The 21,708-nt window shown below is 34.5% G+C and overlaps 1 protein-coding gene across 1 annotated transcript; it reads left to right on the top strand.

Annotated features, from left to right (window-relative positions):
- The first annotated feature begins 549 nt into the window (after positions 1-549).
- On the top strand, positions 550-20,543 carry LOC114302136 (agamous-like MADS-box protein AGL29). Its single transcript, XM_082905145.1, has 2 exons — positions 550-912; positions 20,331-20,543. Exons 1-2 carry the CDS (start codon positions 550-552, stop codon positions 20,541-20,543), a joined length of 576 nt encoding a protein of 191 aa, XP_082761271.1.
- The last annotated feature ends 1,165 nt before the right edge of the window (positions 20,544-21,708 follow it).

Raw genomic sequence — 21,708 nt, 5'->3', positions numbered from 1 at the left:
AAACTTAGCTCAACTCATTAATACTAAATACTAACCAAGTTCAAGTTAAAAGCTTGAAACTCGATAATTTTTTTTCATTATTATTTACATTATTTAAATATATATATATATAAAATATATTTATCTTATCATTTAAATAAATAATAAATGCAATAAGCTTATTTGATTTGATATCGTTTATTTATTTAATGAACAGAGTTGAGTTGAACTGGCAAACAGTTCAGTTCACTTGGGCCCTAAATATAGAGCAATGAAGTTAGATGTGGGAATAACTAATTGGGCTGGTTGGGCCTTCATTTAAGTGTCGACCCAATTGAGAAATAATCTTGGGCCTAATAAGGAAGAATTAGGTGGAAGCCCAGCCCAAACACATCCCCACTAAACAGTTGTCCAAACTTTACCGCCAGAAGTAGTAGCTAGGGTTTTGGTCGGTGGGTTGGCGGCTTATTTAAGGGAGAGTTTTGTTAGAGACGGCGTAAAACAGAAGAGAAGATGGGAAGTGGAAAAAAAAAAATTGAGATTAGAAGAGTAGAGAAGGAAGGACAGAGAATGGTTACCTTCTCTAAGAGACGTCGTGGTCTCTTCAACAAAGCCCGACAACTCCGATCCCTCACCGGCGCCGACATCGCAATCCTCACCTTCTCCCCCGCTGGCCGTCCCTACACTCACGGCGAACCCTCCTTCGACGCCCTTGTCGACCGTTACCTCAACACCGCCGCAGCCGGAGAGAAGGCAGAAGAGGGTTGTGAGGCTGCCGCCGCGAACCACCACCGGTTGAATTCGTGGTTGGATGCTCTGCAATTCGATGCGAGTGATAGCATTGAAGATTTGGAAATCTTGAAGAAAGGGCTTGAAGAGATCGCAGCGAAAGTGGCTGAGAAAATCGATGACGTTTTTGTTGATTCTTTGCTCGTTTGATGATGAATTTAATTGAATTATATGATGTAATTAAGCATTTTTTTTTTTTATATTAGGTATATATACTCAAATTTTGTTTAGGATTTTGTATGTATTGAATTTATTCATCCCATTATATATATTTTATTATGTGCAATTAATGTGCATGGATTTGCATATGCTGTAAAAGATTAAGATGTAATGAAGTTGTAATATCCAAATTTTAATGTATATGACATGTAATGTCTCTTTCATATATTTGGTTACTGATAAACTTGAGATGGAAATGTTCTACTGTTCTTTCTAATTGAAGAAGGTGATTTTTAGGGTCAGCACATGGATAAGATGGGCAAGCTGTCTTGAATTGTAATGCATGGGTGTTATATATGGATTTTGGAAAGTTTTGCACTTCTCAAACCTAGTCATTTGAGTCAGCTGCCAATTCTATTTTAGTATTTGCTCAGTCAAGCATATTTCATACATGACACCATATGTCATGTGACACCATATAAAATGTGATCGTATTTTATGAATAGCAAACTGAAATGAAAAGGCAATGTCAAGACTTAATGACTATGGGGAAGAGGAAGACATCTGGAATGGTGAAGGCAAGATGGGGGTAACCAATTTTATTTTTTATTTTTTATTTTTACTATTTTTTTCTTTTTTCCAAAAAAGAAAAAAAAAGAAAAAAAAGAGAGAACCTGTTGATAACTTGTCAAAATATTGCTAACTTGTCAAGATATTAATTTACTATTAATTTTAAGTAAAAAAAAAATCCATATTTTGCTAGGTAGAAATCTTATTGAAAATTTAAGTACATTGGGATTTTCAATATTCAATAAACTTCCATGCTTCTACAGCTTTTTCTTCCCTGTTTCCCCATACCATGTTTCTCTGCTATTGATATTTTCAATATTTTACTAAAGGTGTTTATTATCCATTTTTTATGTGTTTGATCTTTCTTCCACCCTTGTTATCTTATTTTTATTGCATGTAGAGAATGTCTTTTAGTGTCTATCTTATATTTGCAGTGGTGAGTTTACTTAGATTGGGTTGGGGCATGATTGGTGAGCTTAGATTATGTAAGTTTGGGGAAAATTGTATTTGACCTTTTATTTTGACATGTGACATTAACTCATATTAGAGCAGCTTATAAGTGGGGAAATATGTTTTAAGGTTTATCCCTTTTCAAGTGGTATGGTTTAACCCTTGGGTTGGATTTACCTTCCAGTGACTCTTCATCTTCTGATACAGAAAGGAGGATAATTTTATCTAGTTCGTTTAATCCTTTACATGAAGGTCACCTAAAGCTTCTTGAAGTTGCTACTAGGTACATCAATCTCTTTGTGGACACATGATTTTGAAATGCTTGGCTTACTTTTATACCATTTGATGAATCACATATTTATTCTTGATATTGAGAAAAGAGATTTATACTCTTGCTGAAAATATTATTTCAGCTTTGCTAGTCTTCTCTTCTCAAACAAGCGTGCATATTTTTTCTGATATTCATTTTTATTTGAGGTTTTCCTTTATAAGGACTTGACTGATTTCAACAATGTGTTATGCTAGTGGGTTTTTTATTTTTTATTTTTTCCTATGTAATTTTATCTAGTATATGCATGTATGCATGTGTATGTATTTCTTATGGAAAATCAGTCAGAGGATAGTGTACCTATTTGTTTTTGTTGTTACATATTAGCCTGAAGCACTCACTTAATATAACTAATTGAAAAGGTGTGATGCAAGGAAAATGATTTTATCTTATATTTATTTAATTTCCATATCAAACATCAAAGAAGCAGTTCCACTTACTAAAACCGTCATATTGGACTAGTGTGTTGTGTAGTACTAATGGACATGGACCACATGAATTTTAGGTGTACTTGGATTTGGTGTATGTTCCTTTGTGCACATAGAAAGTGCTTGTATGCAGTTTTACAGGCATATTATATGCTCACTAAAATGCTCAATTCTGATATTTCCCCAATTGATTCTTGTTTTTTTGATCTTGTTTTTTCTATATACGAAGATAGATTTGGGCTGTGGATGTCAATTTGTAGCTATGAAATTGAATGTTTTCAAAATGTTATTTCAAACCTTTAGCGACCAGATATATTTGTTGTTAAAAAAGTCACTATTTTGCTTTTTGCGACCAAATGGAAACATTTTGTGACAAAGTATTAGCGACAAAATATTTTAGTTTTGCAAAATCAAGCATTTTGTGACAATATAAAATTGGTTGCTAATTGTCATTTTCAGCGACCTTTTCAAAAATTCGTCGCTAAAGACTTTTCTAGACGCACTTTTAGTGACTTTTTTAGTGACGAATTTAATTTTGTCACAAAGACCATTTAGAGGCCAAAACAATGGTTTTAGGGACCAAAATAATAGGTTGCCAAAAGTCTTATATGTTGTAGTGAAGCCTAAAGTGATCATTAGAAAATTAATTTAGTTACAGTTTTCAAAAATTATCTGATCATTAGAAAATTAATTTAGTTACAGTTTTCAAAAAAAAAATTTAGATGATTTTTTGTTTGTCTTCAATGAATTTTTTATTTTATTTTATATTTTAGTCATTTTATATTTTACTTTTTAGGCACATCAAGATTAGATATATCTAAAAAGTAAAAAAAATTAATTATAATATGAAAACAATTCACCAAAAACAAACGAAAATCCAAACAAAAATGCACACAGATTTTTATTCAAATTTTCAATTTTTTTTAGTGATTTCTTGAAAATATTTTTAGTCAATTTATCTTTTACTTTTTAGATACATCTTGATTAGGTGCATCTAAAAAGTAAAAATAAAAAAATTGATTAAAATATCACAAAAAATCAATAACAATAAATGAGAACTTATCTAAAAATAGTTTTTAAAAAATCAAACCAAACAGACACTTCCATTGGTCCCATACTATTTTCAATATTAACAAAAATAAAATAGAGTTTTACTCTCCAAAATTTATAGAATTTTGCAAAATTTCTCAATTTGCCACTAGCCTCAACCCTCAACTTTATTTTTTATTTATTTTTATACCCTTGTAATCCAATATTATTATTTTGTTTGCATGTGTAAAAATAGAGTTTTATTTCCTTATTCATTTGCATTGAGTATTATCTATACATTGGAAATATTATCGTTTTGAGAAAATGGGTGAATCTAAGAAGAGATCATTGTTATGTCAAACAAATTGGCCTGCGTATTTAGGGTGAAAGTCCTGAAAATCACGCGTATACATGGGTATGCGACGGTTATTTAACTAAGGCAAAAAAAAATTCCTTTTTTTTTTTTTTTTTTTGCGACACTCTTTATTTGTCTGTTACCGAGAATCGGACGCTACGGCTGTGAATTTCATTCTCACCGGTATACTGGTCCATATCCGAATCTGTAGTTCATTTTTTCGGTACGAATCGGCCGCTACGTATCGTACCGGCCGATATTTAGAACTATGCTGGGAATTCAACAATTAATTTACTGGGAATTTACTGAGTAATTTACTAAGTAATTTACAGAGTAATTTAGAGGGAATTTACTGAGAATTTACTAAGAATTTACTGAGTAATTTATTAGGAATTTACTGGGAATATACTGAGTAATTTACTGAGAATTTATTAGGTAATTTATAGAGAATTTATTGAGAATTTTCTAAGAATTTACTGACTAATTTACTGAGAATTTCATCAGTAATTTATTGAGAATTTAATGGAAATTTACAAAGTAATTTACTGAGTAATTTATTGAGAATTTACTATGACTTTTTTGAGTAATTTACTGAGAAATTTACTTAGAATTTATGAGGAATTTACTCAGAATTTACTGAGAATTTCGTGGGAATTTAAAGAATAATTTACTGAGTAATTTACAGAGCATTTATAGGAAATTTAATGGAAATTTGTTGAGAATTTACTAAAAATTCATTTAGTAATTTACTGAGAATTTATTGAGAATTCACTGAGAATTTATTGAGAATTCACTAGGAATTTATTAAGAATTTACTGGGAATTTACTTTGTAATTTACTGAGAATTTACTGCCAATTTACTGAGAATTTATTGAGAATTTTTAAGAATTTACTAAGTAATTTACTGTGAATTTACTAAGAATTTATTAAGAAATTTCGTGGAATTTACTACGTAATTTACTGAGAATTTACACAGTAATTTACTAAGAATTTACTGAGTTATTTAGTGAGAATTTACTGTGAATTTGCTTGGTAATTTACTGAAAATTTACTGAGTAATTTAGTGAGAACTTATTGGCAATTTACTGAGTAATTTACCGAGTAATTTACTGAGAATTTTCAGAGTAATTTACAGAGAATTTACTGAATAATTTATTGAGAATTTACTGGGAATTTACTGAGTAATTTACTAAGAATTTATTGTGAATTTACTGAGTAATCTACTAAGAATTTACTATGTAATTTGCTAAGTAATTTACTTAGAATTTTCTAGCAATTTACTGAGAATTTACTGAGTAATTTTCTTAGTAATTCCCAAAGAATTTACTAAGAACTTACAGAGTAATTTACTGAGAATTTAATGAGTAATTCACTAAGAATTTACTGACTAATTTATTGGTAATTTTCTGAGTAATTTACAGAGAATTTACTGAGAACTTACAGAGTAATTTACTGAGATTTTACAGAAAAATTTATTGAGAATTTACTGAGTAATTTACTAAGAATTTACTATGTAATTTACTGAGAAATTTCCTTAGAATTTTCTAGGAATTTACTACGTAATTTACTGAGAATTTACTGAAAATTTAATGGCAATTTACTAAGTAATTTACATAGAATTTACTAAGTAATTTGCTGAGTAATTTATTGAGAATTTACGAGGAATTTACTAAGTAATTTACTTGAAATTTACTGCGTAATTTACTAAGAATTTATTGCAAATTTACTGGGAATTTGCTGAGTAATTTACTAGGAATTTACAGGGAATTTATTGAGAATTTACGGAGAATTTATAGGCAATTTACTGGGAATTTACAAAGTAATTTACTGAGAATTTCCTTAGAATTTACTAGGAATTGGCTGACTAATTTACTGAGAATTTACTAAGAATTTATTAGGAATTTACTGAGAATTTATTGAGAATTTACTGACTAATTTACTGAGAATTTACGAAGTAAATTTCTGAGTAATTTATTGAGAATTCACCAAGAATTTACTGAGAATTTATTATGTAATTTACTAAGTAATTTATTGAGAATTTACTGAGTAATTTACTTTGAATTTACTGAGTAAAATTTTTAAGTCTGCTTCCGTTTTGCCCCTTATTCTATTGAAAATATGTTTGATCAGGTTTAAGGTCGTAGATAATCCATTGATTACTGGTCGACTATGACCTTAATCCATAAGGGCGGGTTCAGGTCATGACAGTAATTTACTAAGAGTTTACTAAGAATTTACTAGGAATTTACTGAGTAATTTATAGATAATTTATTGCGAATTTACTGAGTAATTTACTGGGAATTTACTGAGAATTTATTAAGAATTTACTGAATAATTTACTGAAAATTTACTAAGTAATTTACTGAGAATTTACAAGGAATTTAATGACAATTTACAAGAAATTTACTGAGAGTTTACCGGGAATTTACTAGGAATTCACTAAGTAATTTACTAAGAATTTACTCGGAATTTATAGAGTAATTTACTGAGAATTTATTAAGAATTTACTGGGAATTTACTATCAATTTATAGAGTAATTTACAGAGAATTTACAAAGTAATTTACTAACAATTTACTAGGAATCTATTGAATAATTTACTGAGAATTTATTAGGTAATTTACAGAGAATTTACTGAGAATTTCATGAGTAATTTATTGAGAATTTAATAGGAATTTACAGAGTAATTTACTGAGAATTTACTGAGTAATTTCTTGATTAATTTACTGCGACTTTACTGAGAAATTGCTTGGAATTTACTCACAATTTACTGATTAATTTACTGAGAATTTTGTGGGAATTTAAAGAGTAATTTACAGAGTATTTACTGGGAATTTAAAGAGAATTTGCTGAGAATTTACTGAAAATTTATTTAATAATTTACTAAGAATTTACTGAGTAATTGACTGAGAATTTATTGAGAATTTATTGAGTAATTTATTGAGAATTTTCTGGGAATTTAATGAGAATTCTGTGTAATTTACTGAGAACATACTGAGTAATTTATTGGGAATTTACTGAGCAATTTACTGCCAGTTTACTGTGTAATTTATTGAGAATTTTCTTGAAATTTACTAAGTAATTTACTGAGAATTCATTAAGAATTTACTGAGAAATTATGCTGAATTTACTACATAATTTACTGAGAATTTATCCAGTAATTTACTGAGAATTTACTGGCAATTTACAGAGTAATTTTCTTAGTGATTCACAAAGAATTTACTGAGAACTTACAGATTAATTTACTGAGAATTTATTGGCAATTTTCTAAGTAATTCTTTAAGTAATTTACAGAGAATTTACTGAGAACTTACAGAGTAATTTACTAAGATTTTACAAGGAATTTATTGTGAATCTATTGAGTAATTTACTATGTAATTTACTGAGAAATTTACTTAGAATTTACTACGTATTTTACTGAGAATTTAATGGCAATTTACTGAGAATTTTCAGAGTAATTTATTGAGAATTTAATGAGTAATTTACTCAGAATTAATTGTGAATTTATGGGGAATTTAATGTAAATTTACAGAGTAATTTACTAATTAATTTACTGAGAATTTACTAGGAATTTGCTGAGTAATTTACTAGGAATTTACAGGGAGTTTATTGAGAATTTATAGGCAATTTTACTGGGAATTTACTAAGTAATTTACTGATAATTTCTTGAGAATTTACTAGGAATTGGCTGACTAATTTACTCAGAATTTACTGGGAATATACTGAGTAATTTACTGAGAGTTTACTAAGAATTTATTTACAATGTACTGGAAATTTACTAACTAATTTATTGGGAATTTACAGAGTAAATGTCTGAGTAATTTATTGAGAATTTATTGAGAATTCCCTGAGAATTAACTGGGAATTTATTGTTTAATTTACTGAGTAATTTACTTAGTATATATTCAGAATTTTCTGGAAATTTATTGAGTTATTTACAAAGAATTTATTAGAAATATACACACTACACTAATTGTTAAGAATTTACTGAGAATTTACTGTGTTATTTACTGAGAATTTACTGGGAATTTGCTGAATAATATACTGAGAATTTACCGATAATTTAATGGGAATTTACTGATAATTTACTGAGTAATTTACAAGGAATTTACAGAGTAATTTGTTGAGAATTTATTAGGAATTTATTGAGAGTTTTCTAAGTAATTTATTGAGAATTTACTAGGAATTTACAAGTATTTTACTGAAAACTTGCTGAGAATTTAATGAGAATTTACTGACTAATTACTGAGAATTTATTAGGAATTTACTATGTAATTTACTGAGAATTTATTGGGAATTTAGTGAGTAATTTTTTGAGTAATTAACTGGGAATTTACAAAATAATTTTTTGAGTAATTTACTGAGAATTTACTAAGTAATTTTCTAGAAATTTATTGAGTAATTTACTAAAAATTTAATGAGAAATTACTGAGTAATTTACAGAGTAATATACGGAGAATTTACTGGTAATCTACTGAGAATTTATTAGGAATTTACTGAGTACTTTACTGGGAATTTATGAAGTAATTTACTGAGAATTTATTGTGAATTTACTGAGAATTTATTCAAATTTTATTGCATAATTTACTGAGAATTTGCTTGGAATTTATTGAGTAATTTACTGAATATTTATTGATGATTTACTGGGAATTTACTGAGTAATTACTGATAATTTACCTGTAATTTACTGGCAATTTACTGTGTAAAATACTAAGTAATTTATTTGAAATTTACTGAGAATTTATTAAGTAATTTACTGAGAATTTACTAGAAATTTACTGAGTAATGTACCAAGTAATTTATTGAGAATTTGCTGAGAATTCACTAAGTAATTTACTGAGAATTTACTGAAATTTATTGAGTAATTTAATGAGAATTTACTGTGTAATAAACTAAGAATTTGCCGAGTAATTTGTTGAGAATTTACTAGGAATTTACTAACTAATTTATAGAGAATTTACTGAGAATTTAAGGGGTATTTACTGGGTGAGTTACAGAGAATTTACTGAGTAATTTATTTAGAATTTACTAGGAACTAATTGAGTAATTTACTGAGAATTTAATAAGAAATATATTTGTAATTTACAGAGAATTTACTTGAAATTTATTAACTAATTTATTGAGAATTTATAGAGTGATTTACTGGGAATTTACTGAGAATTTATTGTAAATTTACTGGGAATTTACTAAGTAATTTATTGAGAACTTACAGAGTAATTCACAGAGAATTTACCAGGAATTTACTGAGTAATTTTCTAAGAATTTGTTGGTAATTTACTGAGTAATTTACTAACAATTTATTTAGTAATTTTTTGAGTAATTTTCTAAGTAAGTTACAGAGAATTTGCTGATTAATTTACCGAGAATTTACAGAGTAATTACTTATAATTTACTGAGTAATTTAATGAGAATTTACTGGTAATTTACTGAGAATTTACTAAGTAATTTATTAGGAAGTTACTGGGAATTTTTTGAGAATTTACTATGTGACTTACTGAGAATTTATTGAGTAGTTTATTGAGAATTTATTCATAATTTACTGAGAATTTAGGGAGTAATTTACTGAGCAATTACTCAGAATTTATTGAGTAATTGACTGAGACTTTATTGGGAATTTATTATGTAATTTACTGGGACTTTACAGATAATTTAGGGAGAATTTAATGAGAATTTATTGAGAATTTACGGGGAATTTACTGAGTAATTTACCGAAAATTTACAGAAAATTTACTGAGTAAGTTACTAAGAACTTATTGGGTAATTTACTGAATAATTTATTAGGAATTTACTGATTAATTTATTGAGAATTTTTTGGAAATTTACAGAGTAATTTACAAGGAATTTACTAAGAATTTACTGGGAATTCACTGAGAATTTATTGATTAATATACTAAGAATTTACAAGGAATTTGCTGAGAATTCATAGGGAATTTACTGAGTATTTATTGAGTAATTTACTGAGTAGTTTACTTAGAATTTACTTAGTAATTTACTGAGTAATTTTATGAGTAATTTATAGAGAATTTACTGAAAACTTATAGTGTAATTTACTGAGAATTTATTAGGAATTTACAGAGAATTTGCTGAGTAATTTACAAAGAGTTTACTGAGAATTTACTGAAAATTTATTAGGAATTTACTGAGTAATTTACGGATAATTTATTGAGAATTTACCGAGAATTTACAGGGAATTTACTAAGTAATTTACAGAAAATTTACTGAGACATTACATGGAATTTATGGAGTAAGTTACTAAGTATTTATTGAGAATTTACTAGAAATTTACTGAGAATTTAATGAGAAACATACTGAGTAATTGACTGGGAATTTGCTGAGAATTTACTTGGAATTTACTGATAATTTACTGGGAATTTACTAAGTAATTTACTGAAAATTTACTAAGAATTTTTCTGTGAATTTAAAAGGAATTTACTGAGTAATTTACTGAGAGTTTACTAAGTAATTACTGAAAATATACAAAGTAATTTACTGAGAATTTACTAGGAATTTAGTGAGATTTTACTAAGTAATTTACTGGGAATTTAGTTAGTAATTTATTGATAATTTACTGAAAATTTACTAGGAATTTATTGAGAATCTACTGAGAATTTATTGAGTAATTTACTTGAAAGTTACTGAGTAATTTATTGAGAATTTACTGGGAATTTACTTAACAATTTACTTAGAATGTACTGAGAATTTACTAAGTAATTTACTAATTAATTTACTGAGAATTTACTTAGTAATTTACTGAGAATTTGCTATGTAATTTACTAAGATTTACTGAGTAATTTACAGAGAATTTACTGAGTAATTTATTGAAAATTTAGTGGGAATTTATTGGGAATCTACTGGTTAATTTACAGACAATGATTAAGGCCGAAATGTACATCATTGAGGCCATTAATTAGAATCTCTTAATTTCACTTGTTGGTCAAACTGTATACTTTATGTGTGTTGAGTGTCAATCAGGTTGTATGTCGTCGGAGCATAAAATGGGCAAAAAGACAGAATTTGGACAGAGTTGACTTTCCCGCACGTGCGTTAACTTTTTCCGCACGTGCGTTGACTTTCCCGCACGTGCGTTGACTTTTTCTGGGAAAGTCAAACCGACGTTTTAAACTTGTTTGGACGAGATTTGAAGTATAAAAAGGAAAGTAAAAGGCTGGATTAGGGTTCGGAAGTTGTTTTGACCTAAAGGGAGAGGTTATGGTTTGGAAAAGAAGAGAAACAAAAGCTCCAAGATGTCTCCCATAGTGGTTCCTTCTCCTTCTACCTCCTTCCACTCCTCTATGAGTGGCTAGTCTTCTTTTCTAGGGTTTTGATGAAGCCCTAGCCATGTAATTATGCATTTTTCTTTTTGATTTTTAATTATGTAAAGGTTTGAACATTTGTATGGTGATTTAGAAGTTTGTTTTATATAATTTTCATTATTCTTTCGAATATTTGACTTTCTGTGATTGTTAAATGTTATCCATATAATTGTTTTCTTTTCCTTCACATTCAAGGTATGAGACGAACCATACTACGAGGAACGAGTCGTATCACTACCTTAGTTTAGAGTGAACGGTTCGTATTACTTGAGATGGTTCGTGCTCGTACATTGAATGTGATGATCTTCTTGTTAAATGCTTTGAGCTTGTAGTTGCGAAGCATTAATCCGTTCAAACCATAGCATAATTGATTTCAATTGGAAACCCTAATTATGTGGTTAGTGGTGAATTCTCTACCCTAGGATTTTTTCCCAATTCAGTAAACTCAATTTCATTTATTATTGATAATTTAATTCCTTAGTTTAATTTATTCGTTATTAAATTAGGTTATAAACAACCAATCTTTTTATCAAAATTAATTTAGAAATTTGACAATTAAATTAGTTTAATTTCACAATAGTCCCTGTGGATCGATACCTGGACTTGCCATTATTCCGATTGAATTTGGTATAGTTTAGTATTTAATTTTGGTGTGTTCAACGACCCATCAAATTTTGGCGCCGTTGCCGGGGACTTCTGGCGAAATTAGTTAATTTAAAGTTACATTCTTATTTTAATTTTTAGTTTAGGATTTTATGCTTTTGGTGTTGCTAAGTGTGCAAAGCGTTTGAAATTGGAGCTATCACTGAAGTGCAAGCGGAGCGCAGCCGAGCTTCAAAAATTAAAAAAAAAAAACCGCAGCACTAAAGTGAGTAAACAGAAGCAAACACTCACAAGCAAAGCACCAAAGTGCTAAAACGGAAGTCAAAGCTCAAACAGAGGTTGGAGACAACGTCTACACGTCAAGCATCTGCAAGACGAGTAAAGCGTTTTCGTTAAACCGCTTTGAGTATTTCTTCCTTTGGTATTTTGCTTTCATACTTAGTGCACAGAGTCGGAACTTGTTGTGTGTGTTTAGGTAGTGTATGCACGGGCGTCGTTCTTGTCGCCCTGAATTGTGGAGTTTGGACCTTGAACTAGAAAGGACTCTTAGGAGACTTAGGGCTTCTGCCCGTGTTCCTAGGCTTGAGTATTCATATTCATACATTGAGCCATTAGAGATGGCAGATCCTAATGTCCCGAATGTGCCCAACCGGACACTTAAGGAGTATTTTACACCCACTGCATATACATCACCATCATGCATCCAATTACCCAACACCACTGCTGCTCATTATGAGATTAAGTCCAGCACCATACAAATGCTCCCATCATTCCATGGACTAAATCATGATGACCCTTATAAGCATTTGAATGAATTTCTGGAAATTTGCTCGACAGTAAGGATCCAGAATTTCACAAATGAAGCCTTAATGTTGCGATTGTTTCTATTCTCATTAAAGGATAAAGCCAAACACTGGTTAAATTCTTTACCTGCTAACTCAATCACAACTTGGGACCAATTACAGCAACGGTTTTTGGAGAAGTACTTTCCCATAGGTAAAACCAACCAACTTAGGCGAGCCATCACAAACTTTGCTCAAATGGATGGCGAGCAATTCCATGAGACATGGGAAAGACTTAGAGACATTCTCCAACAGTGTCCCCACCACCAAGGGCCTGATTGGCAACTTGTTCAAACATTTTATTATGGCTTAACTGAGCCACACCGCCAAATGGTGGATTCGTCCTGTGGTGGGACATTTATGTCTAAAAATGATGTCGAGGCATGACAATTGTTTGAGAACTTAAGTGATAATTCCCTTCACCATGCCTTCGTAGCCCGGCAAGTCTGGCAACCCGTAGTTGGAGCCCTGAAAAGAGGGGGCATTTATGAGGTCGGGCAAAACCTATAGTTAGCCCAACAAGTAGAGGCACTGTCCCGCAAGATGGACCAATTATTAGCTACGGGACATGCCCCTACCCAACAAGATCAGCCTCAATTTCACGAGGCATGTGTTATTTGTGCGAGCCCTGCTCATGACTTGAGTGAGTGCCCTTCGGCATCACAATTTCCGGAGTTAGTCCAAGAGCATGTAAATGCAGCTCAAGGATTCTCCAACCCGGGTAATGATCCATACTCCAACACATACAATCCGGGATGGAGGAATCACCCTAACTTCTCATGGAGACCCCCTTCACAAGGCACTTCTTACAATCCTCCACCACCAAGGCAGAATTTCAATAATTTTGCCAACCAATCATCTTACCGACCACCGCAACCTTATAGACCCCCACAACCATACCGGCAACCTCAACCACAACCCCCGCCTGTTCCTCAGGGCAACTCTGCCTTTGAGACTCAGGTGTTGGAAGTTCTCTTAGAACTTAAGGAGTTAGCACCGATAGTTCACTCCCACACTTACTCTATTGCCAAGATAGAGACCCAATTAGGTCAAATAGCTAACAACATGAATCGGAGAGAGGAGGGAAAATTACTAAGTCAAACTGTGGCCAACCCTAAGGGACAATACGGGGCAGAGAGTTCGGGTGGGAATGGTAAGCAACATGAGCAAGTGCAAGCGGTGGTTGCTTTGAGAAGTGGTAGGGAGTTAGAGCATCAGTCAGTTGCATCTGATGCAACTAGAGTTAGGAAGGGTGAGGGGGAAACACTTAAGAGGGATGATTTAGTCCCTAGCACTTCATTTGAGCCCAAGGCACCATATGAGCCTAAGGCACCCTTTTCCCAGTGCCTTGATACACCGTCCCCTTTTAATAAGAAGGCGGCATCTATGGAGGCAATGATGGAGGTCTTTAAATAGGTAAAAATCAACCTCCCCCTATTGGAGGCGATTAAGCAAGTACCATCATATGCCAAATTTCTGAAGGACCTTTGTACGCAAAAGCGTAAATCTAGGACACATGTGTCCCAAAAGGTCCTACTCACGGAGCAAGTAAGCTCCATCTTGTTGAATGACACACCTCCTAAGCTTAAGGACCCAGGTGCCCCAACCATTGCATGCATTATAGGGGACCACTTCATTGACAGGGCCTTATTGGATTTAGGGGCTAGTGTTAATTTGTTGCCGTACTCTATGTACGAGGAATTTGGGCTTGGCGAGTTGAAGCCCACTACTGTTACTCTTCAGTTGGCTGACCGGTCCCTCAAAGTGCCACGAGGCATGATTGAGGATGTGTTAGTTAAGGTTGATAGGTTCTACTTCCCTATTGACTTTTTGGTTTTAGATATGGAATCAGTAGCCAGTTCGAGGAAACAAATCCCGGTGATCTTGGGTCGACCTTTCTTGGCTACAGCCAATGCATGCATTAATTGTCGGACTGGGGTTATGAAAGTTTCATTTGGTAACATGCAAGTGAAACTTAATGTTTTCCAAGCATCACAACAACCTCATGAGAGAGAGGAGTGCTTATTAGTGGATGTTGTGGATGAGATTGTTGAGGAGGCTTTGCCCTCCATTCTTGTAGAGGACCCTTTAGAGGCTTGTCTAGCTCATTTTGGGTTTGAAAATTTTGATATTGATGGGTCGGTTGAGGAGGTGAATGTCTTGCTTAATTCTTCTTCTACACCGGATTTTCCTCCATGGAAAGCCCGGTTTGAGTCACTTCCTCCTCTGTCAAGAGAGCCTACCATACCATCTTTGGTCACACCACCTACACTTGAGTTGAAGCCACTCCCGGCCACACTCAAGTATGTATTTTTAGGGCCCCAAGATACTTTACCTGTCATCATTACATCTGACTTGACTGCAGCGTAGGAGAGTCAGTTAATGAGTGTTCTCGTGGCACATCGGAGTGCTATAGGGTGATCAGTGGCTGATTTGAAAGGGATAGATCCCTCCGTGTGCATGCATTATATACACCTAGAGGAGGACTCCAAACCTTCTCGCGAAATGCAACGGAGACTGAATCCTAATATGAAAGAGGTGGTGAAGAAGGAGGTTTTGAAATTATTGGATGCGGGTATTATATACCCCATCTCGGATAGCAAGTGGGTGAGTCCCACGCAAGTGGTGCCCAAGAAATCGGGCATCACTGTTGTTGAGAATGAGGAAGGAGAGTTAGTCCCCATATGAACCACTACTGGGTGGCGAGTGTGCATTGATTATAGGAGACTAAATTCATCGACCAGGAACGACCATTTTCCCTTACCTTTCATTGACCAAATCCTAGAGCGGTTAGCGGGGCAGGGTTTCTATTGTTTTCTTGATGGCTATTCGGGGTATAATCAAGTCCCGGTGTACCCCGCTGACCAGGAAAAGACCACATTCACATGCCCTTTTGGCACTTTTGCTTACAGGCACATGCCCTTCGGGCTATGTAATGCACCGGCGACCTTTCAACGGTGTATGATGGCCATTTTCTCCGACATGGTGGAGAAATTCTTAGAGGTTTTTATGGATGACTTTTCGGTGTTTGGACCGTCTTTTGAGGAATGCCTTATGAACTTGACTAGAGTGTTAGAACGATGTACTGAGGCAAACCTAATCTTGAGTTGGGAAAAGAGCCATTTTATGGTTCGTGAGGGTATAGTGTTGGGACACATTGTGTCCCCTCGAGGTATAGAGGTTGACAAGGCTAAGGTTGACCTCATTGCAGGCCTTCCTCCATCCAATTTCGTGCGTCAAATTAGGTCTTTCTTAGGGCATGCAGGTTTTTACCGTAGGTTCATCAAAGACTTTAGTAAGATATCACGTCCTTTGTGTAGTTTACTGGTTAAGGACGCGCCTTTTGTCTTTGATGAGGCATGCTTAAAGGCATTTGAAACACTAAGAATGGCCTTGACCACCGCCCCAATCATGAAATCACCAGATTGGTCTCTTCCCTTTGAAATCATGTGTGATGCCTCCGATTATGCTGTCGGGGCTGTGTTGGGCCAAAGGGTCAATAAGGTACCATTTGCTATATATTATGCTAGTCGCACTCTCTCGGATGCTCAATTAAACTACACTACTACTGAGAAAGAGTTGCTAGCTGTGGTCTTTGCCTTAGACAAATTCCGATCTTATCTCCTAGGTTCCAAGGTCATAGTCTTCACTGATCATGCCGCCTTGCGGTATTTACTATCTAAGAAAGAGACCAAACCTAGGTTGATTAGATGGATTTTATTACTTCAGGAATTTGATTTAGAGATCCATGATAAGAAAGGATCTGAGAATGTGGTGGCGGATCATCTCTCCCGAATCCTCGTTGAGTATAATAGCGACCCTCTTATTTTGCATGATTCGTTTCTGGACGAACAACTTTTTGAGCTGTCACAAGCGAGCCCCCCGTGGTTTGCACATATTGTGAATTACTTGGCTATTGGGCAAATTCCGCAAAATTGGTCTAAGCAAGACAAAGACCGATTCTTTTCACAGGTCAGGTATTACTTTTGGTAGGATCCGGAGTTGTTTAAATATTGCTCTGACCAAGTGATCCGACGGTGTGTGCTGGAGAGTGAGGTGCATAGCATTCTTACATTTTGTCATTCTTCTGCATGTGGCGGTCACTTTAGTGGGCATAAAACGGCCGCCAAGATTTTACAAAGCGGGTTTTATTGGCCCACAATTTTCAAAGATGCCCATCAATTTTGTAGAACTTGTTTGCGCTGTCAGCAAATGGGTTCGATGTCTCGACGTGACAAGATGCCAATGTCCCCTATTCTTGTGGTAGAAATATTTGATGTGTGGGGGATTGATATTATGGGCCCTTTCCCGTCGTCATTCGGGTTTGAGTGCATTCTTTTGGCAGTAGATTACGTGTCTAAGTGGGTGGAGGCAATAGCTACCCGAACAAACGATCATAGAGTGGTAATCAAGTTTTTGCATGAAAACATCTTTAGTCGTTTTGGGTTTCCTAGAACCATAATAAGTGATCATGGTACACATTTTTGTAACCGGTTCTTTGAGTCGGTAGTTAAGAAATACTCTATCACTCATAAAGTTGGCACTCCATATCACCCTCAAACTAGTGGCCAAGTGGAAGTCTCAAATAAGGAGGTAAAGCACATAATTGAGAAAACAGTGAGACCGGATAATTGATGCATTATGGGCTTACCGCACTGCTTATAAGACACCCATTGGGTCACCATATAGAGCGGTGTTCGGCAAAGCTTGCCATCTCCCGGTTGAACTTGAGCACCGAGCATTGTGGGCCATAAAGAAGTTTAACTTCGATATGGCTGCAGCTGGGTTCAACCGGAAATTGCAACTCAATGAGTTGGAGGAAATCCAGAATGATGCATATGAGAGTTCGAGAGTTTTTAAAGCTCGGACTAAAGAATTCCATGACAAGCACATAAATAGAAAATCTTTTGAACCCGACCAAAAAGTGTGGCTTTTTAATTCAAAATTGAGACTCTTTCCGGGTAAGCTAAGATCAAGATGGGATGGCCCCTTTGAGGTTGTTGAGGCATTTAGTCATGGTGCCATTGAGGTGCGAGATCCAAAAACTGACCACACTTTCAAAGTGAATGGCCAAAGATTGAAACCATATATAGAGGGGATTGGGAATGGGGATATGATTGAGTCCATTTCTTTGATGGACCCATTTTACTATGATTGATAGATTGATTTCATGTTCTCTTTTATTTCCCTTCTATGCTATTATGTTTTTCTTTGTTCTCGTTATGCTTTACTTGCGTCTACGAGACTTTAAATCCTCTAAAGGTGTAATTCCTTTGGTGTTTGCCGTGTCCGAACGGCATCTGAAGGTCTGGTATAGCCACCTAACCGTGTTTGTAGTGAGTTCCTAGGAGACCAACTGAGACGGTGGAAACTAGAGTTCGAATGGCAAAGCCTAGAACACAAAGGTTTGGGATTTTCGAGACTAGAGTCTGGTTTAAATACCCAGGGGTGTGGAGATTGCTTCAAAACTACCTCAGCTTGAACTCTGTATGGCAGCCTCGTAGGTTGAGGTAGCTTTATGCGCCTCGATTCTGGATACCGAATCAACCTAGTCTATCACCCTGTTGGAGAATAGGGAAAGTTACAAACACAGTTAGGGAGAAAAGTAGTACCCGTGGTCTTCGCGTGAAGATTATACCTTTAGTGGGCATTCCATATGTTCTTTTGTGCTATATTTATTCCGGATATCAATTGAAGGTAGAAATATTTATTTTTTGTGTTTAAAAGCATGCTTTCATGTTTATTTTCTGAGTTAAAAATTTAAAAAAAAAAAAAAAATCCCGCACGTGCGACACTGTTCACGCACGTGCGGCAATTATGGAAATAAAAAGATGGAGCACACTGCTTAATAAGCAGGTGCGGGGCTAGTGCGTTGACCAAAAGCCGCATGTGCGACTTGACTCCCGCACGTGCGGCTTGACTCCCGCACGTGCGGGATGACAAAAATTTTAAAAATAAAAATAAAAAATCTGTGTTGAGAGATTCGCTGCACGTGCGGCCTGGGCCCTGCACATGCGGGAAATTGTGAATTTGTGAGTTTGCACACTGCTTAATAAGCAGGTGCGTGGGTGGTGCGGAAAAAAAAATTTTGTTTTGTTTTCTTATTATTATTATTATTATTATTATTATTTATTTTTATTTTCATTTATTAATTTTTTTCTATTTTCGTACCAAAAAAAAAATTGTTTTGTTTTCTTATTATTATTATTGTTATTATTTATTTTTATTTTCATTTATTAATTTTTTTCTATTTTCGTACCAAAAAAGAAAAAAAAACACAAACCTTATCTAACACAACTCACTCTCTCCCAATCACTTTCACTCTCAGATTTCTCTCTCTCTCTCTCTCTCAACCCCACAAACCCACTTTCTTCTTCTTCTTCTTCTTCTTCTTCTTCTTCCCTTTTCTTCTTCTTCCTTCTTCCTCACCACCATCATCTCACCACCGGCACCACTTCTCTCGCCGTCCGACGAAACTCCGGTGACCACCATTTTTTCCGGCGAACCTCCATTCTTTTTCTCTCTTTCTCTACTTTTTCAAGGTAATTTTTTTTCTTTTGCGTAGATTTGTGAATGTAGGAATCAATTTGTGGAGTTTTTGATTTTGTTTTGTTTTTTATTTTTTATTTTTTATTTTTTTTATTTTGATCTAGTGTTCATCCTAAAAATAAATAAATAAATAAATAAATGCTTAGCCATGACTGATTTATTTCTTTTTAGTATTTTTAGTGGTCATTATGATTTTTTTTTAATTTTATTTGTGTTCTTTTAGTTGTAGAATGCATGTTTGTTAGTTTGTTGAAAAAAAAAAAAAAAGAACCAGAACCAAACTCGGCATAGGAGGAAGATGAGCACCGCACGTGCGGGCAAAAAAAAAAAAAAAAAAAAAACGTCATAAGTAATGGTACTAACACTAATCCTAATTTAGTTTTTTTTTATTTGTTATATTTGTTTAGTTTAAATTGCTTCGTAGTGATTCTGGTTAATTTAATTAGTTAGTGAAATTTGGTTTTATTTTTATTTTTCTTATACTTGTGTAGTTAGTGATTTTATTTTTATCTTATTCTATGATGTCATTGTTCATATACTTTCTAAGTAGTTTAGTTTTTATTTTATTTTATTTTCTTTAATTTTCTTCTCTTCAATTAGCAAGAAAAAACAAAAATAAATAAAAATATAAAAATATAAAAATAAATAAATAAATAACTAAAAAAAAATGTTTAGTTTTGGTTGTTTTATTCTATACTTTAGTCTATTTTGTAGTTTAGTTATTTTATAGTTTAGTTTAGTTTAGTTTATAGTTTAGTTAATTTAATTTAATGACATTTTACTTCATTTATTTAATTAATTTCATTTTTATATATTAAAAAAAAAAACAACAGTGGGAATTGCATGTGGTACATTAGTGGGCAAATTTGTGCTTTCATATTTTATTTGATTCTCATGCTGGTTTCACGGGTATCTGTATTTATTGTTGGTGTGTGCAGGATATGAATCGCCGTGTCTCTGCTCGGGCCTCCAAAAAGGCCAGGGGTGCCTCCTCTTCGGCGCCACCACCACCACCGTCACCACCATCCTCGCCACCACCACCAGGTGACTTGCCACGGCCGGAGTGGGCTTCACGCCCTCCTCACAAGCTCACGCAGTTCAACCTGCAATTTTTCCAGCGTGACGAGGACACTACTTGGGCCGTTGAGTAACTCCGACTCCGGCAACAGTTGGGCATTTGCGCTGTGACAGCACCCACTTATCCTCGTCTGGTACGATTATTCTACCAGAACCTGCATGAGACACCCACCACGGTTGGACTGCTCTCTAACATTGATGGTCATGTTGTCCACATCACCTCAGCCATGATTGCCACAGTGTTAGAGTTTTTTGCCAAACCAGAATATCAGCCTTTCCCGGAAGTTGAGGATCAACAACCCATACATCGCCTCATCCATCAATACTTCCCGGGAGCCCACGGTGACAACAGTTTCACATGTTTGCGGCGGAGCAAGCTACCTAGCCGCTTGCTTTTCCTTGATTCCGTGGTCCATAAGAATGTCCTTCCACTTGGGCATCGAGCTGAGTGCCATTTGGAGTTTGTGCGGGTTTTACACGGGTATTAGCTTGGCTATCAGGTCCCGCTTGAGCATTTCATTTTGATGCATTTGCAGAAATTTCTACGTGAGGCAGTTCGGTCTACTCCTATGCAGAACCTGACTTGGCCACTACCATTCGCTAATTTGTTGACACTTGTGTTTGAGCTGAACCACCTCTCCATTGCTGAGGATGAGGAGATTAATAGAGGGTATCCGACTTTTGGCCAGCGGGAAGGGCAACACATCATATCTCGCATCCCTCAGCCGATTGGTGCCCCTGTTGATGAGGCCCAGGACCCCGTACCTGACCACCCAGCTCATCCTGTTCCCTCCGTGCCTCCCCAAGGGGACCCACTCTACATGACTCGCGAGGAGTACTTACAGCTTCAGCACTCTGTGGATCAGGTCCACCGTACTCTTCGTGATCACCACCAGAGTCTCATGGAGTTGCGCACGGATTTTCAGGCACATCGCGACTATTTTCAGGCGCGCTTCGATCAGCTACATGCCGACAACCTCGCCATCCGGCAACAGGGTCAGGATGACGCCTTCGAGACACGCGCTTTGATGCAAGCCTTGTTTGCCTAGCATTTCTCGCCACCACCACCACCGGCTTCTCCGTAGTACCCGCCTGTATATTGCTTTGTCTCTTTTATTTTTATTTTTATTTTTCTTTTTCTTTTTAGTTCTTTCTTTCGAAAAAAAAAAACACCAACCAAGTGTGAAGTATGTATATGTTACTCTCTGCCTACCTGGATGTGCACCTACAATTTTGGTA

The sequence above is a fragment of the Camellia sinensis genome, chromosome 14 (assembly GCF_055761805.1).
Source record: "Camellia sinensis isolate YWXY chromosome 14, ASM5576180v1, whole genome shotgun sequence".
Classification (NCBI taxonomy): domain Eukaryota; kingdom Viridiplantae; phylum Streptophyta; class Magnoliopsida; order Ericales; family Theaceae; genus Camellia; species Camellia sinensis.
The sequence above is the reverse complement of the archived record's forward strand: the minus strand, read 5'-3'. Positions and strand labels throughout refer to the sequence as shown.